The sequence below is a fragment of the Pundamilia nyererei genome, unplaced genomic scaffold (genome assembly GCF_000239375.1).
Source record: "Pundamilia nyererei isolate P.nyererei 1_Seehausen unplaced genomic scaffold, PunNye1.0 scaffold00210, whole genome shotgun sequence".
Lineage (NCBI taxonomy): Eukaryota > Metazoa > Chordata > Actinopteri > Cichliformes > Cichlidae > Pundamilia > Pundamilia nyererei.
In genome coordinates, this window is record NW_005187611.1 from 232,670 (window position 1) to 248,981 (window position 16,312).

Here is a 16,312-nt window from a genome sequence, read left to right on the forward strand (position 1 = left end):
CCTCAGCTGTAATCGTCTCATGAATTAAACACTGTGATACAGAGTGTGTGTGTGTGTGTGTGTGTGTGTGTGTGTGTGTGTGTGTGTGTGTGTACCTGTTTAGACATCTTTGTGGGACCAAAAATCAGAATATTATTATATTTATGGGGACCAACAGTCACTTATGAGGACAAAAGTGCCGTCCTCACGAGTTTGAAGGCATTTCTCAGGCTCAAAATGTGGTCTTAATGTCAGGGTTACAATTAGGTTATGGTTAGGTTTAGGCTGAGGGTCAGGATTAGGCCCTCATTTTTGATGGTTAGGGTGAGCGACTAGGGAATGCATTATGTCAATGAGATGTCCTCACTAAGATATCAAAACGAGAATGTGTGTGTGTGTGTGTGTGTGTGTTTGTCTATAGAGGGATCAAACTGAGGACAGTGAAAAAGAAAAGAGCATGTGTACTCTGATTACTCGTAGTTCTCGGAGATTTACAATCATCTGTTTTATTCACCCTGTTTGTCTCTCCTTCGGTTTTATTCCTGTTTATTAGAACATGAGAAATTAAAATTGGGGTTCAATGTGATCAATTTACACTTTTAATCTCCCCGAAGCACAGATGTTATTGTCTGACTCAACATTATAATTACAATGTGTAAAAAAAATAATAAAAAAAATAGCCAAATACAGAAATCCTGCCAGTCACCAGAGATTAGTGAGTATCTGACTTGGATGATGCATTAATTCATGTGATGACATTAAACGGATTAGATACCACCTACTGGTGTGATCAGCTCAGTTTTTACTGAACCTGTTATTTATATGAGTCACACACCAGTGAGCCAAAAACACTATGACCCTGTACATGGTGAATAAGGTGGATCATTTCTCATCAGTGTTGTTGTCACCACTATAAGACAGTAAATGCAAATCTGAGAGTTGCAGTCATCCTAAAAACAGCAGCAGGGGCAGGTGTAAAGTCACGGGTGTTACAGCCAGATGAGTCTGAGTCAGAGCCGCCCCGAAACATCGAGGCTCGTTGGGCGCTCCCTGTGAGCTGACGATTACCTTCAAACAGTCATCTGAGATCGGACCAACAGTGAAACGCCAAGAGGTTGTTGGAGGATGTGTTGGAATAACAGTGGCTCCAAATCTTACAGGACTAATAGGATCTGCTCTTAATGTCTTGGAGCCTCCACACATCCTGCTGAATCCCTGCTGTGGCAGGTCGGAGCTTGTTTTGGTGGTGCAAGAAGCACCGAGAGCAAATTAGATCAAAGTGGTCGTGTTGCTTTGGCTGTCGTTATGATGAATTCTTTTAATTAATTTAGAAACCACAGCTCTTTAATAGCTCACATGTGTTTCAGTAAGATTTCTGCTCGTGTTCAGAGAGGTGCTGGACCCAGCTGAAATCTGATTGGCCCCCGTGATGCGCCACCCCGTCACTAATCACTGGACGGAGTGTGCAGGACTTCACTGGTTGGATCTTTACAGATGCATAAACATCACAGACATCAAACACTTGTGGTAAGCATGATGCTGATGTCGATTTCATGGGGGAGGGCTGGTGATGACAGGAAAGATTACAATGTTTACAAGTTCAAAGAAGCGTATTTATAAGATGGAAATTGGTAATCAGTATAAGTCTGATGGGACTTGAACGTAGCATGAGCGTGCTGCGATGCACAGACAGCTCAACAGTGGTGCTTAGCATTTCATCAGCCACAAAGCTTCATGACAAGGTGCTTTTCTGGACTTTAGTTTGTGTTAACCTCTGAATCTGAGAATGGGTGCTTATTTCAAGCATTAGTTAGCAGCTAGTTCACAACTATACTGGGATTAAACTAGCATCTTGTGAGTGCAGTTACAAACATTTCTTATTGTATTTTCTTTCATATTCATTCACATTTTAAATCTTATTTCTAGAACTGAACCATCCAGATATAAACTCAGGAGTTACAAACAAGAGGTGTGCTCAACCCTGAAACAGAGTCTGAATCTGAATGGAAGTCCCCCAATGCCAAAGCTTTCAGTGCAGATCTCCTGAGATTTGAACTTTTCTTTTTCATGTATTGTTTTTGTTACTAAACTTGATTTATTTAACTCAACATTAACATTTTTGGTCAACAGACTGATGCAAGCTACAAATATTAGACCTAATAAGAGCAGCTCCTCAGAATAAGCCCATATTAGATCCGTTCTTGTTATCAGGCAAAAAAAAATTGGGAATGCTGCCTCTAAATCGCTGCCATACCAGGCCGCAGCTTTATGATGAAGGCTGTTAATCCTGATGATGCAGAAGAAAGAAATCTGATTTAGATTAAGGCTGGAGGCTCCGAATTCAGTTACTGCCAAAATGACTGTTTAAAATCTGTCTTGCTGAGGTCACTTAAACCCAAAAATGTGCTTATTTTTAGAACTTTGATAAGATAACACACAAACACAGCCTAGTAAGGGCTACAGCACCAGGTTCGCAGTGCTACAGACTCGAAAGTGTATTAGTTTACTAAAACCATCTGTCCTCTCACAAAGCTCATTAAAGGTGTCAAACAGCCTGCGGAGCTCTGAACGTGGTGTGAAGGAGACGCACAGCTGTCAGCGATTTGCTCCGTGTGGGCGTCCTCGAAAATAAACAACTACATTTCAAACCATCTGCAGTGTTTTCTTACCATGTAAGAGGCGAAGATCAGCACTCGTTTGTGTTTGCCGCAGGGCCACTGGGGGTCACTGAGCAGGTTGGGGTCATAATCCATCACATCCTCCACACCTGGACAACAATACACATCGATTCAGAAATAATGTCAAAAGAGCAAAACCGAGGTGGGGAGAGTAACACGAGGTGTCATCAACATCAACAACAACTCTGACTCACAGCAAAAACATTTAGTGCATCTAAGCACGATCTGTCTGCAGACAGTTAAGGAAAAGAGAATTTTATCCATTTTCCTGTTTCTCTGACCAAGTCCTGATAATTTGTCTTTGAGGGAAAGGGAAACCTCTTTGATGCAACATTACCAGCTTGAAATTTGGCTCCTATCCTACTCCAGCTCACTCCTTTGTGCACCTCTTAACTGCGTTCAGCTCAACCACTACTTTCTTTTAACCCCCAGGACATCTGCCCTTCTGCCATGAACCTCACAGAGTCTACAGACATCAACTTTAGACTGACAGGGCCCCACTCGGTGATCAGGATTGGTGACAACAGTTAGGTTCACGTAAAGAGGTGTTAAATGTTAAATGTCCCAGGATGTCAGTGCAGAGCTCAACTACAACATCCTGAGACATTTAACATTCGTTTCAAACTGTTAAGGCAGAGGTGTCGAACTTAGTTTAGTTCACGGGACACGGGAGTTGATTTTAAGAGGGCCATTATTGCACAAAAACTTATAAAAGCAAATTTATTAAACTGTTAACAGAGTTTATGCACAGTTTGCAGACATTCACATTCAGAAAAATCTCAGTTTTTCCTCATTCAGTCAGTGTAAAGTCATTACAAACAAACTGTACCATTAGAAAGTTACAGAAACCCATCAGCATGGCTCCTGGGGTTTAACCACCTTATTCTGGTTCTTTATCAGTGACAGTGATAAAACAACCACACTTATGGCAAGATTGATTGAGCTGCAATACAGTGCTTCCTGTTAAAAAGTCTAAATTATTTGTCCTTCATCTTAGCAAGTCTGAACTCTGCAAAGTCACCCAGCTGGCTGGCTTCAAACTCCTGGGCATGTGTGCACATTTGGCATCCCAACTATGGCACAGAGTATTGTGCTTTTTTGGGGCTATGCCAAACACATTGCTCCCTAACAACCTCCCCGATCATCAGAATTCAAAGAGATTTTTGTCCTCTTTCCCCCAAAATGAAATTGCAGTGGTGGAGATCCAGCACATGACCTCCGCTGTGCAGGTTCTAGTGATCGAAAAAGAGCTTACTGGGTGCGATCTGAAAATGGCAGCAGCACCAAAATCTATCATTCTGATATCTGCAGAGATTGTCTTGTTTTTTCCCTCTGGAATCAAAAGACAAAATGGATTTAAGAACCACCTGTGAACTTTACCAAGCCTTCACCTGGTTTCATATTATGGCCTAAAGAGCATTTCATCATCCAATCACCATTTCATCCATTTAGTGTTTGCTGGCCCTCTGCTGCCACCAACTGTGAAGGCGTCCAGACTTTCTTTCATAGTGCTACCAGTGGTCCAAGCATCTATGCACAGGTACAAGAGCAGCTCTATACTAATCGACAGCTAAAAACATTATGCCATTTATAACTCTGAGTAAACGAGTCTTTGGTGTTTCTGTCAGTACTTAACAATCATATCAGTCTTAAGAGCTGCGAGTCTAAAGAAAAACGTCACCAGAGGACTAAAAATATCGAACCTGCTGCGCACGGCCTCGCGCTCACACACAGCTGTATTGTGTTAATGAAAGGTTGTGGATTAGAAAGAGGGGTTTAGAGGCTAATTCAGGGCTCTGTCACTGTGGATGTGTGTGTTTACAGACACAGGATGTGAGGACATGCTCATACACATGTGTTTAAAATATAAAGAGGATGATGCTCCAGCACAGCTGCAGCAGCTCTCGTTTGCTCTCTTCATCCCAGCATCCTGTGTTTGTTTTCTCTTCCTCACGTTACATCCTTCTTTAGCATTTCAATCCAGAAATGTTTGAGCAGTTACACTTCAGCCTCTTTTCTGAAATCTCAGAATTCAAGGAAACAGATCAGTCATATCGCTCAGAGTCCTAATGCACCATGACTGTGCTGTTTCACAGTTTGAACCATAAACAGACGGTGTTTTTGTTGTTCCCTTTAACATGATAAAATCCATTAACCGTGTCTGTGGCTTGATGTCAGTAATTATCTACATTACATCTAATAAATGGCCACATCTTTGGTGAAATTTATTTTTAAAAGTTTTAAACTGTTGCTAGAAAAAAAGAATCATTATTATTTTTAGGAGACGTGCACGCTGTGACTGAGCTCGCTTCCATTTCTTACCCAGATCCAGTCCCACGGTGCTGCTCAGCCGGCTGGGCGGGTAGCTCCTGCCCGGAATGCTGTGTGTGCTCCTGGAAACGGGAATCTGCAGCGTCAGGTCGCTGGCAGACGACGGCTTCTGCCTCACCAGCGCGTTAGTGGGGTACAGGAACTGTGCGTATGACACAGACTGACACAGAAAGAGAAAGATTATTATTAACTGAGCTCTGACCACAAGAAACTGTTTTGGATCATAAAAGCATCCATGAGAAGTAGGTCCACATTTTCTACCCTGCCGTAGGTGTCCAGGTGAAAACCCTCTAGCCCCGGCAGCATTTCCAGGGTGGTAGAGATGTTTCCAGACGAGTGTCTCCTCCTGGGGTGATTTAACGAAGGATCACTGGAGAAAAAAAGGCATCAAGAAAAGAAGGAGAGCGAGAATTATTGATAAAATGTTGGTAAACAGCCTGCCTGTAAACACACAGCAGACGGCTGCACTGTCATACAGTAGGAATATTTGGTTCCCAGTTCTTCCGACTCGTGTCCTAGCTGAAACCAGTCCAAACATCTGCTGCATCTGGAGCAGAAACCCCTCAGTGCAGCTGGTTTACCTACAGGAAATTAAATTAAGGACAACAGCAATAAAAGATTCACAACACCATAAAACAGATTCAGAAGTTAGCAGCAGCTTCGGTTTGCCACAAGTCATCAGCTAGCATCGTAAAGAAACTGCTCGAGCGTTTCAGACGGGTCACGCTGTGGTTTGTTTCTCTAATAATCACAGTTCAGCCTCGTGTCGCTCCGAGACACGACAGACACTGAAAATGAATCAATGAATTAATCCTTTATGAGCAGTTCATCACAGCCTGAGCACAACTGAAATTACATAAAAATACAACTTTGTTTTGCAATTATCACTTTTTTACTGCAGACTTAATTTCAAAATGATGGATTTTTATGATTTATAGAAAATGAATCCAAATAAATTTCTTTCTGGAACCGCTACAACAAAACATCTTTATTCACACTGAAAAACCTACCTCATTAAATATAATCTTACTCTCTGTGTAATACTAGATGTACACAGCATACGACTTACACCCTTTCACTATACATACCAGTTCATTTCACAGGTTTAATTCTTTCCTTTTCCTTATATGATCTGACTGTACTTTAACCATTTCATAGTGATTGTGTGCTTTCCAGATGCTACACCTAATTCCCAGACTTAGTTAGCTTAGTTTAGTTTTTTATATTTTAACATGTCCCACAGACAACCACCTGCGTGACAGGAGCCATGCGGCGCCTCCCTCCTCCTCTGCAGAATCGCACGTTGGCTTGAATAAGATTTCAAACTAAACAGATAACCGTTTACGGGATGAAGGACACAAAAATGCTGAAACTCTGAAGTATAACACGTTGCTTGTAACAAACTAATAAAAAAACAACAACATTGATTGAATTAAAATGGTTGATATTTAATATATTTTCCATTGATTTTTTCTTACCTAATTTGTTTGTAATTTCAGTAAGTTTCTTCTGGCACCATCTGAAACCATCTATAAATGGGAACTAGAGGGAACTGAGAATGTGTTCATGATAATAGCTGCGTACATTACATGTGCGCATGGTGCGAGTGTGACATGACACAACATGCACTAAGACTTCTCAGAATTTCAGCTGAGAAAAAAACGTGTGTTTGTGTGAACACAAAGAGAAAAAAATTGATCAGGATGACTTGTCTATTGGAGAGAACAGCATTATTGTTGTTTCCATTATTGTTTCTTCTTGTCGTTACTGTGAGATGTTTGTGTGTGACCGTGGTGTTTGTATGAGTCATCAGCCACTCAGACATAAGGTCAGGTCAGAGGGCTCTGATGCACATGGGAAAAAATCATCCCCCTACGAACAAACGGCTCTTCTCCCTCATACTCCTCTGCATCATCCCCTCTTCTACTCTCATGTCCCTTTGTCTCACAATGAAGAAACGAGACCTCAGCTACTTCTACTTCCCTACCTCTACTTCTCGTAAGTGTCCAAGCATTGTTCCCTCTAGTGATTTTCTGGGCCCCTTGTGCATTTCCTAGAAACTTGTGTATTCATTTTCTTTGTTGCTGTGCAGGATGAACCAGCAGTGTATGGGAACAGCTGAAAAGCTCACGTTTCTTCATGTTTAAAAGTCCATCTAATAAAGGTCTCGGATTTTTGAGAGCTGCAGGACAAACATTTCCTTTCACTCCACTTGGTTCACTCTCTTAGTTACGGCGCTGCCTCCTTCCTGCCTAGTGAACAGCGACAGGGGTAGTTACTGGTCAAACCTCTGCTTGGGCTAAATCTCTGAAAACTTTTTATTCACATGCTTCTAAATTCATTTGATGGTCTGCACGAATCTATTTTTGCGAGTGAAACCTCCACGCTGTTGAGGCCATCACCAGCATCACCTGCCAGTAGAACAGCCTCTTTATCTCAGCAACCTCAAACATTTCCTTTCATGTGAAAACAGCTACTGGCAGGATGAAGATAACTATATATAAGGTTTCCTTCAGCCAGCTTGCTTCAGGTGAACTTAGGCCAGCGATGACCAATTCAGTAAATAACAGTTTTAAATAAGCCAGCAGTGTTTAAATCAACTTGTCAAACCCTTTTTCTTGATTTCATCATGAGAGGCAGAAGGTGGGAGTACATAAGCAGATGTGTCTGTACGGATTACCTGAGGTAGAAGCTCTCTCCGTAGGGAAGAACAGAAAAGGCAGCACACAGAGACCTCTTAGCACAGATGAGCACGATTCTGAAACACAAACAAAAACACACATCAGTGGTTATCGTGTTTTGACATCTGTCCAGCTGAATTACTTTTCTCCATCTGAGACATTTTGCTGACTAAACACACACAAAAACAGACAAAGTTTCAAAATGACGACGCTAACTCTGCATCTTTGTGGTGAAATGAAGATAAAGCTAAATCCCAGGGTAAATTTAAGGATTGAAAGTTTAAAGGATCATATCGCTCCTCAGCATGGCGTAATATTTACTCACCGTTAAAGAGCAAAACACACAAATGCACACTTGACACCAACTTAATTGAGTTAAAGGCTCCAGCTGCACCCTTACCCTCAATTCTGCTCAACTATGACATGATATAATAGAGTTTCATTATGGAGAACACAGTGTGTGCGTGCACGTGCATGTCCGTGTTTGTTTTTTATTGCAGCTCCTCTGAGTATAAACCCATCTGGAGCAGAGACTACAGCTTGCTGGCCTGGTTTTGGTCTCAAGAGGAAAATGTTTGCAGTCATTATATTTGGCTCAGGAACCAAGAGACTAAAAGATTATGTTTTCACACATAGTGAATAAACACACTTAGCTCAGAGCTGAACAGATAATTGTCCAACATGCAGCTTCTCGGTCAGTTAGAACAACTTTGTCTGTCAAGGCAACACAAGGTCAGCGTTTCAAGGTCTCCGAGTAACTGAAGCAAATGTTCCCAATTTAGCCAAGGCACGAATCGGCTCTATAGTTCATCAGGATGCTGGCAGACCGAGCAGTAAATTTATCAAAGTAGTTATATAACCTGGATTAAACAATATTGGCCAGCCAGCAGCAAAGAGTCGAGCACGCACACACACATAGCCACATGCTAGCATGTCATTAGCCCATTGCCAGAATAAACTGTTGGGGGGGGGGTACCATGGACACATTTGTAGTAACAAACTTAATCATGCATTTAAATCACCTTCATCAACATGGATATTTTGAAAAAGACAACAAAGACAAAGAGGCTAAAGCTAAAGCTATCCAGACTAAAGCTAACCAGACCTTGGTATGAGCAAAGGATCAAAGCAGTTATGACGAAAATTTTGGAAACGTATGAAAAGAGAAAAGGGTAGATGTTCTATTGTATGATGAATTTATAAACATACTGGAGAATAACATAAGTGTCCGATTTATCTTGTTATATAAATCTGCTGCACCTACTTTTCTTTGGTAAGAGAGTGCAATCATTTTCAGTTAATTACTCTCCAGTAGCAGAGCCCTTTATTTTCAGCTGTTTAATCGAGAGAAGATCCTGTAACTTAGTGCAGTTTGGGGGAAGCTGTGAAGTTTAATAATTTATTTTTATTAAGACCGTAATATTTAGCATAGAAGAGAAGTTGAGGTTTTTTACTCAATGCTGCCAGTTAGTTCTTAAAAAGAAAATCAGGATCTGCAAAAATCAATATCAGCTGGTCTTTAATTGGCCAGTGAAATTGCAATTGGTGCATCCTTAGTTTAGCTGCTTACAGGCCGCTTCCAAGACTGCGTTTCAATTGTTTTTTTGGTAGCTGTGATTGGTAGCTGGCCAATCACATTCTTGGTTACTGCTTCAGCCAAGGTGCAGACAGCGGATAAAAGTTTACTTATCCATAAGATTTAATGTGATGTCGCCCCACCCTTTGCAGATATAACAGCTTCAATTCTTCTGGGAAGGCTTTAGGAACCTTTAGGAGTGTTTATGGGAATTTTTGACCATTCTTCCAGAAGCGCATTTGTGAGATCAGACAGGGATGTTGGACGAAGAAGCCTGGCTCACAGTCTCTGCTCTAATAGGTGTTTTATCGGGTTGAGGTCAGGACTCTGTGCAGGCGAGTCAACTTCTTCCACACCAAACTCGCCCATGTCCCTATGGACCTTGCTTTGTGCACTGGTGTGCAGTTGGAGCAGGAAGGGTCCCCAAACTGTTTCAATAAAGTTGGGAGCATGAAATTATGCAAAATTATAAAGCATTAGAGTTCCTTTCACTGGACATTGCTTTGCACTTGTACACTTGACAAATGCAAAGTGCTCACTATGCTTACTAGAATTATCACTCCACCATCTGATGTAACTGTGATCACTTTTGGCTTCAAAACAAACAAACAAACAAACAAACAAAAAAGCTCACGGTAGCCAAAATGGTGATGTGCAGAAGCCAGTGGTCAATATCACGTAGCTACACATATACACTTCACACACTGACCGTCTCATCTGAGTCCAGGTTTGAATCACAGACTGTTTAAATGATGCCAGTCTGGAAAACTGTTACCAAACAATATAAATGTATCTTTAATTATCCATTTAATTTATGATGTGTAGTAACTCGTTTTTATTTCTCTTCGCATTGGTCTTTGGCATCAGACTGAAGAACTGTTATGTAGTGGACTCGTATACACTGTTCTTTGTTTAGAAAGTCACAGAGGGATAAACATATGAAGAAGGAAGCCAGTTAATCCAAACACTGCGGTTTTTCTTACAGAGATGACATGATCCCGGTCAAACGCTCAGCACATCTTAATGAGGATCCAACTGGGTAAATAATTCAGTAGACTTTAACCTTAGGCTCAATAGAGACGCGCAGTTTTAACCCATGTTTGCTAATTATGGTTCGGGATGTAAAACTGTATTACACTACTAAGTGATTTATCATTTAAAGGGGATGAAAACAGACTAAAGGGAGCCCAGCGGTTCAAAGTTTAATTCTTTAGGAAGCTAAATACGCAGCCGCGCGATGGAAAATTCAACATTAAAGGTCATTAAAGCATGAATCATTACTCGTTCAATTTAGACACGGGGCTGCTCCTCCTACCCTTCTGATCATCCCTCGAGACAGATTATGAGTTTGAATTTGCCGTTGTTGGTTGTGTGAGCCAGAGACACAAAAATACACACAAAGCTCGTTCCCTGTGATGCATGGGAAAGTCAAGAGCAGGAAGTCACCAGGGAGCTCAGTGGAAACAGCAGAGACATCGCAACACAGCTGCTGAAAACGTGACTGTGCTGGGGAGTCTGTCCCCTGCACCCATCCATTTATTACACCACATTTCACAACACTGGGGGCACATTATTCCATAATCACCTTCAAGGAAAACAGACAATGTTCCCACTGAGGACTGAACCGCTGACCCAGAGCTTTGTCTATGTAGCTACACTGACAACAGAAAAACAAAGGAAATTTATAGATAAAAAATTAAAATGACAAAACATTTAGCATTTTTTTGTATGTTTCAAATCAAATGTAGACAGCATTATGTTCCAATTACGCTTCATCAGTGAAATGTATGCGTAGTGGAAGGTTTAATGTGACTTACAATTATGCTTTTTAATAAATGATATGCAACAGCAGAACATTTTCATCTTGCTGGGAACTAACTAGAGCAGAAAACTCTCCATTTCACCATTTCCCCCCAAAAACAAAACAAAAAATAAACTAAAAATATATATAAATATAATTAGTTACATAAATTTGATTTTAAAAACCATAACAAGAACTTTTACAATTCTTGGTGGATATTCTACACTGTAAAAGGTCACCTACTTTGCTCACCTGTCACTTAAACTAATTACGAATATTTTACTGTTAAAGTACAAAAACGTTACCTGCTGGTTCAAAGATATCATGACACCGAGCACCACTGACTGCTCGGCCCTCTTTTCAGCTGACTTATAGTTGTAAACAAGTGAGGTGGAAAACAAGCAGATGACATCTGTTTGCTTTCCATCACTTTGATGTGCAAAATGAGAGTTGGCATGTCAGAGTAAACTGATATGTAAACAATCGACTGAAGCAGCATCTAACCACACTCTGCACACGTGCAGCTGCTAGCCTGCGGTGTGATAAATGCCCAAAAGTACCACACTGCCCATGCAGTCAGTTAATTTTGTCTACTCTCTGCAGTAGTTTATGTTTTGTCCATTTTCTTTATGCTTTCTTTTGGTCTCTTCACTTTCCACTCATCACTCAACTTGTTGCAAGAAATGGCTTGTCCCTCCCTGAGGTCTCGCCCTGTTAAAAGGGAGGTCTTTCTCCCCACTCTCACCAAGTACATTCCCAGGGAGTGTTGTCTTGTCACTGGGTTAAGTTCTTTACCTCACAAAATAAAGCACCTTGAGACGACTGCTATTGTGAGCTGTTTCTATATTTCACTGTCAATCAATGTCTTGGTTCTTTTTTCCAAAGAAAACCTTTTTTAAAAGGAAGTAAACAAGCAATTTTTACAGGTGACCTCAAGGTGAACCATTTAAAGTCTCCCAGGACGACCCAAACAAGGATCATGGGACACAACAGCCCATTCTGAGGGAAGACAGCTCTAACATTTCCTCTTCTCTGTGACAACATGGTGATTTAGCTGGATTACAAACAGCACTGGTGCTCTTTACTGGATCTATTTTAAAACAATTACCCCTCAGTCAGTCTGTTATTATGTGATGAGCAGCCCTGTGGGCCCTTTTGACCCAGAGTTGTATTTTTACACTCCACAAGGAAGGACACGAATACAATACAATAGAAGAGTTAAGCAGAACAGAATGACACTGTCCAGGCTTCTCTGGTTCCTCTCCTGCTGTAAAGGCGACACACTTCTGCAAGTCAGCAGCGTATGTAGGGCTTAGTTCTGACAGAGACTTAACAATAACGGAAAGATCAGTGTTGTGACCTCTGTACACTGTCACAAAGGACTGCCCCAATGAGAAAGAAGCAGAAAAGCCTCAGCCAGTCCTCGAGTTATGCGTTACAAAACGTACCACACAGTTTTCATTGTGATTCCTGAGCGGTCAATGTAGGAGGAACGGTTTGAAAAAGAGCCAGAGCATTTGCCATTGTAGCCTCTCCTGATAGCTCACCTCTACATAAAGCTTTCACAGACCTCCACAAGCCTCAACCTGCTGCATCGACCTTGTTCCACATGCTGGGGGACATTAGGGATCAACATGCCTCTAAATACAGTCTACACCTTGGCTGAAGCAGCTGAATGACGTGTTTTTTACCTTCAAACTCAAATATAGTTAAGGGGACAACTTCAGACTCACTGTGGAGCCAAACCTGGGCAAAACATTTTTTAATTTGAACTCTGAAAAACAACAAATCTTCAAGACCAAAGATTCAGTTTTTCAGTATTGTTTGTTTTTACTTTTCATCCGTTTGTGATTTGATAATTCAAAAAGCTAAATTAAAAGATACCAAATATAAAATGTATACAAAAATGGGGTATAAACATCACCAGCACTTTATACAGACCTCACAAGAAAAATAATTGCACTCTGAAGACTTATATTTAACAATAGAGCTATAACAGAATGATACATATTTATGCTACAGTAGTGTTCAGCATGTTTGTGCTGCTGGTGACAAAACATGATCACACTGAGAAACTTTATTTATTTTTAAAGGGGGTAGTAGATGTTTATATTCCTCGAAAAGGTTATTTTATCCTGTTGCTAGGTGGTTGCTAGGGAACTTATGGCATCATACCATGTCCTGTATAATTAAACCTTTGTAGATAAAAATGAGATGCCACTGTGATTAAATTAAAATGATGGGATACTTTTATTAGGTGTTATAGATGCTTATATGCTAAAACCAGATTATTTCAGCTCTTTGCTCAGTGATTGCTAGGCAACATAATGACATCATAATATTTGATATAGATATGAACCTTCGGGGTCCTGGTATGTACCTGTGTATTGCAGATTCTGTGTATTAAAGTAAGTAGTTTGTATTACTGCTCATTGTTAAATCTGATGGTACAGAATTGCGGGAGTCTGTGTGGCTCACCTGCTGCCTCTTGTGTCGTACTGTTTCATATTTTTGATGAAGTGCATCTTCTTGGTGTGTCGAGGTCTGGGAGAACCACCGGAGAGGTTACGAGTTCTGCAGAGAGAGAGCGAGACAGAAAAAAAAAACATGAATATTAATAAGGGCATTTGCTCTCAAATCTGTAAACAAGAAAGAGGTTGCCAGTAGACACAGTTTCCACTTAAAAGACACGCACACACACTCTCACAGAGTCACAGAATTAAGCCTAAAAATGCCTCAAGACGGAACGTTACCAAAGCTTCTTGAGCAAAACACATATTTTTCCATCTTTACAACAAATTAAAACATTAAAAATAAATATACAGCACAAGTTTAGGGATCACTAAAATAAATAAATTCTTCTTACAGTTCACATCTCTGAGTTCTAAACACATCCCGAGTTTGTGTGTCTGCCTGGTGAAGGTCAAGTTCTGAGCCAGGTTGTATCACTGTGCCGACCCTCATGGATTAAAACAACAGATCTCGACATGAAAGCGGGCCAAGAAGCTCAGCGCCGTGACATCACAGCAGTTACATAACGTTACTGACATCAGCATTAGTCTCACACACGTACGGCACCTACACAAGCTGAAACTGCATGTTACTGCACCGCGGTCATTTACATCGTCTCATGATGAACATCATGTCACGATGCAGCACAGTCGCCACAATCATGCACATACATTTCTGCAAACACATACAGAAACTTCCTCAGCGAGGGTTACTCCTCATCTTACATGTAAGAAAAAACAAGGAAAAGTCCCATATTTCATTTATACTCAGAGGACCAGCATGCAGTGCTGCAGTCAGATCAGGTTACACAATGCTTTGAACTAAGCCAATAAACTGGCCACAAATAGAAACTCACATTTATAATGCTCTTGCTATTATTGGTTGGTGATGAATATTTCTCCTATAACTCTACACTAGATCATAAATACAGGATTATGCAACTGGATAAATACATCTGCCTCTCGAGTTGGTTTCTGTTCTTTTCTTCGGGGGGAGTTTGTTGTTTTTTTCTTGTTATATTTTGCTGATTTAGCTTCTGTGTTCTTGAGAATTTAAAACTACTGCTGTGTCCAAAATCCTCCACGCATTCACAATAGATAATATCAAATATAATAAATACTTACCGCAGTAAGTGCTAGTAAAATTAAACAGGTGGAGGATCAACTAATAATGTTTGAACATCTACATGTTTCTCAGAAGTTAAAACGGGCAGAAGTTTACCAAACTGGAAAAAATATGCCTACATATTGTTTCAGAATAATGTTCTATAAAATAAAACATTGTATCTGCAGTGCATAATGTTTTCCAAAAACTTCCAGGAATCTGGAGAAATCTTTGTGCGCAAAAAACAAAGCCAATAAAACCAACATTGGATGCCTGTGACTTTTGGGCTCTCGTGATTCTGTCACGCCTGTGCACGCCTCGCTGAGCTCGGGAGCACTTTCAGAAATCACTGTGTCCCATCCACAAAATGCAGGTTAAATATCACATCTTTGGAAGAAGAGAAGATTGTATTAGTGCATTAGAATAGACAGCTTACACATCTGGAAAGGCACCATCAATGCTGAAAGGTATTTACAGATTTCAGAGCAACACATGCACCCGTCCAGATGACTTCTTTTCAACGAAGGAATTGTATAATTTTTAAACAGCATAGCTTTACAGAAGAGTCTGGGTGCTGAACTGGCTTGTCTGTAGTCCGTCCATCCATCCATCCATCCATCCATCCATCCATTCTCTTCTGCTAAAACAATCCAGGGTCAGTGGCCCAGCTACAATAAAGCATGAGGCTGGGTACACCTCAGACAGGTTGCCGCCCTGCCTCAGGGACAACACATACAGACAGACAACCATTCACACACACAGAATTGCCAATGAAATGAATGCCACTAAGTGCACGTCTTTGGATTGTGGGTGTGGACCCAGAGAGAGAGAACCCACGCAAACATGGGAAGATCATGCAAACTCCACACAGAAAGGCCTCGGCCACATGGTGGATTTGAAGCTTCTTGCAGTAAGAGGAGTTAGGATACTGCACTGGCCTGTCTGTGGTCCAGACCTTTTACCAACTGAAAACATGTGAAGCACCATGAAATTAAATATATAGCAAAGGAGACCCAGGATGGCCGAGCAGCCAAATTTTAGCAACTGGTCTCCTCATGTTAAAGAGCAAATATTAGCACATATTATTCTAAAATGGCACCGTTTCTCACTTTAAATATTTTATACATACTGTGTTGTACTTTAAATAAAGATGATATTTATAAAATATGCAAACCATTGCATTCAGTTTTTATTTGCAACCCAAGCTGGTTTGTAAAAACAATTCCTATCATGATGTGGCTCCGTACTTCCTATCGTTCGTCAGTTTTTACAATAGTTGGTTAGCGACTTTCCTGAACAGGTGATTTTATATGGTTTCTCCCCCACGTAACAGTGTGCATGACTATAATCAGGAGTCATTGGTAGGAAACATAGAAACCAACCTTACTGTGCATTTTATAAATGCCTTTTGTTTCATACATCAATCATTTTTATTTTGAGAAACAACATTACAAAAAGTCTGAAGAAAACATGTTATAAACACATGCAGAAAAAACATATCCAATCTCTTCCTACAATATTACAGCCATCATTCAATACAGTCCCTAACATTTGCGTGAAGGACAATATAACATATTTTTAAGCAGAACATTTTATAAACACTCTCACAGGAGCCAATGGAGATTTGATCTGCAAGCCCATAGAGAGATGG

The 16,312-nt window shown here is 40.6% G+C and overlaps 1 protein-coding gene across 1 annotated transcript in view; it reads right to left on the bottom strand.

Annotated features, from left to right (window-relative positions):
- Positions 1 to 16,312, bottom strand: part of cables2b (Cdk5 and Abl enzyme substrate 2b) — a 45,967-nt gene that overhangs the window by 4,911 nt on the left and 24,744 nt on the right. Inside the window, exons 2-6 of the mRNA XM_005748005.2 lie at positions 13,525 to 13,620; positions 7,669 to 7,746; positions 5,250 to 5,358; positions 4,980 to 5,148; positions 2,649 to 2,746 (exon numbers count right to left, since the gene is read on the bottom strand). Of these exons, the coding sequence (XP_005748062.1) occupies positions 2,649 to 2,746; positions 4,980 to 5,148; positions 5,250 to 5,358; positions 7,669 to 7,746; positions 13,525 to 13,620 (550 nt within the window). The remainder of the gene's footprint in view (positions 1 to 2,648; positions 2,747 to 4,979; positions 5,149 to 5,249; positions 5,359 to 7,668; positions 7,747 to 13,524; positions 13,621 to 16,312) is intronic.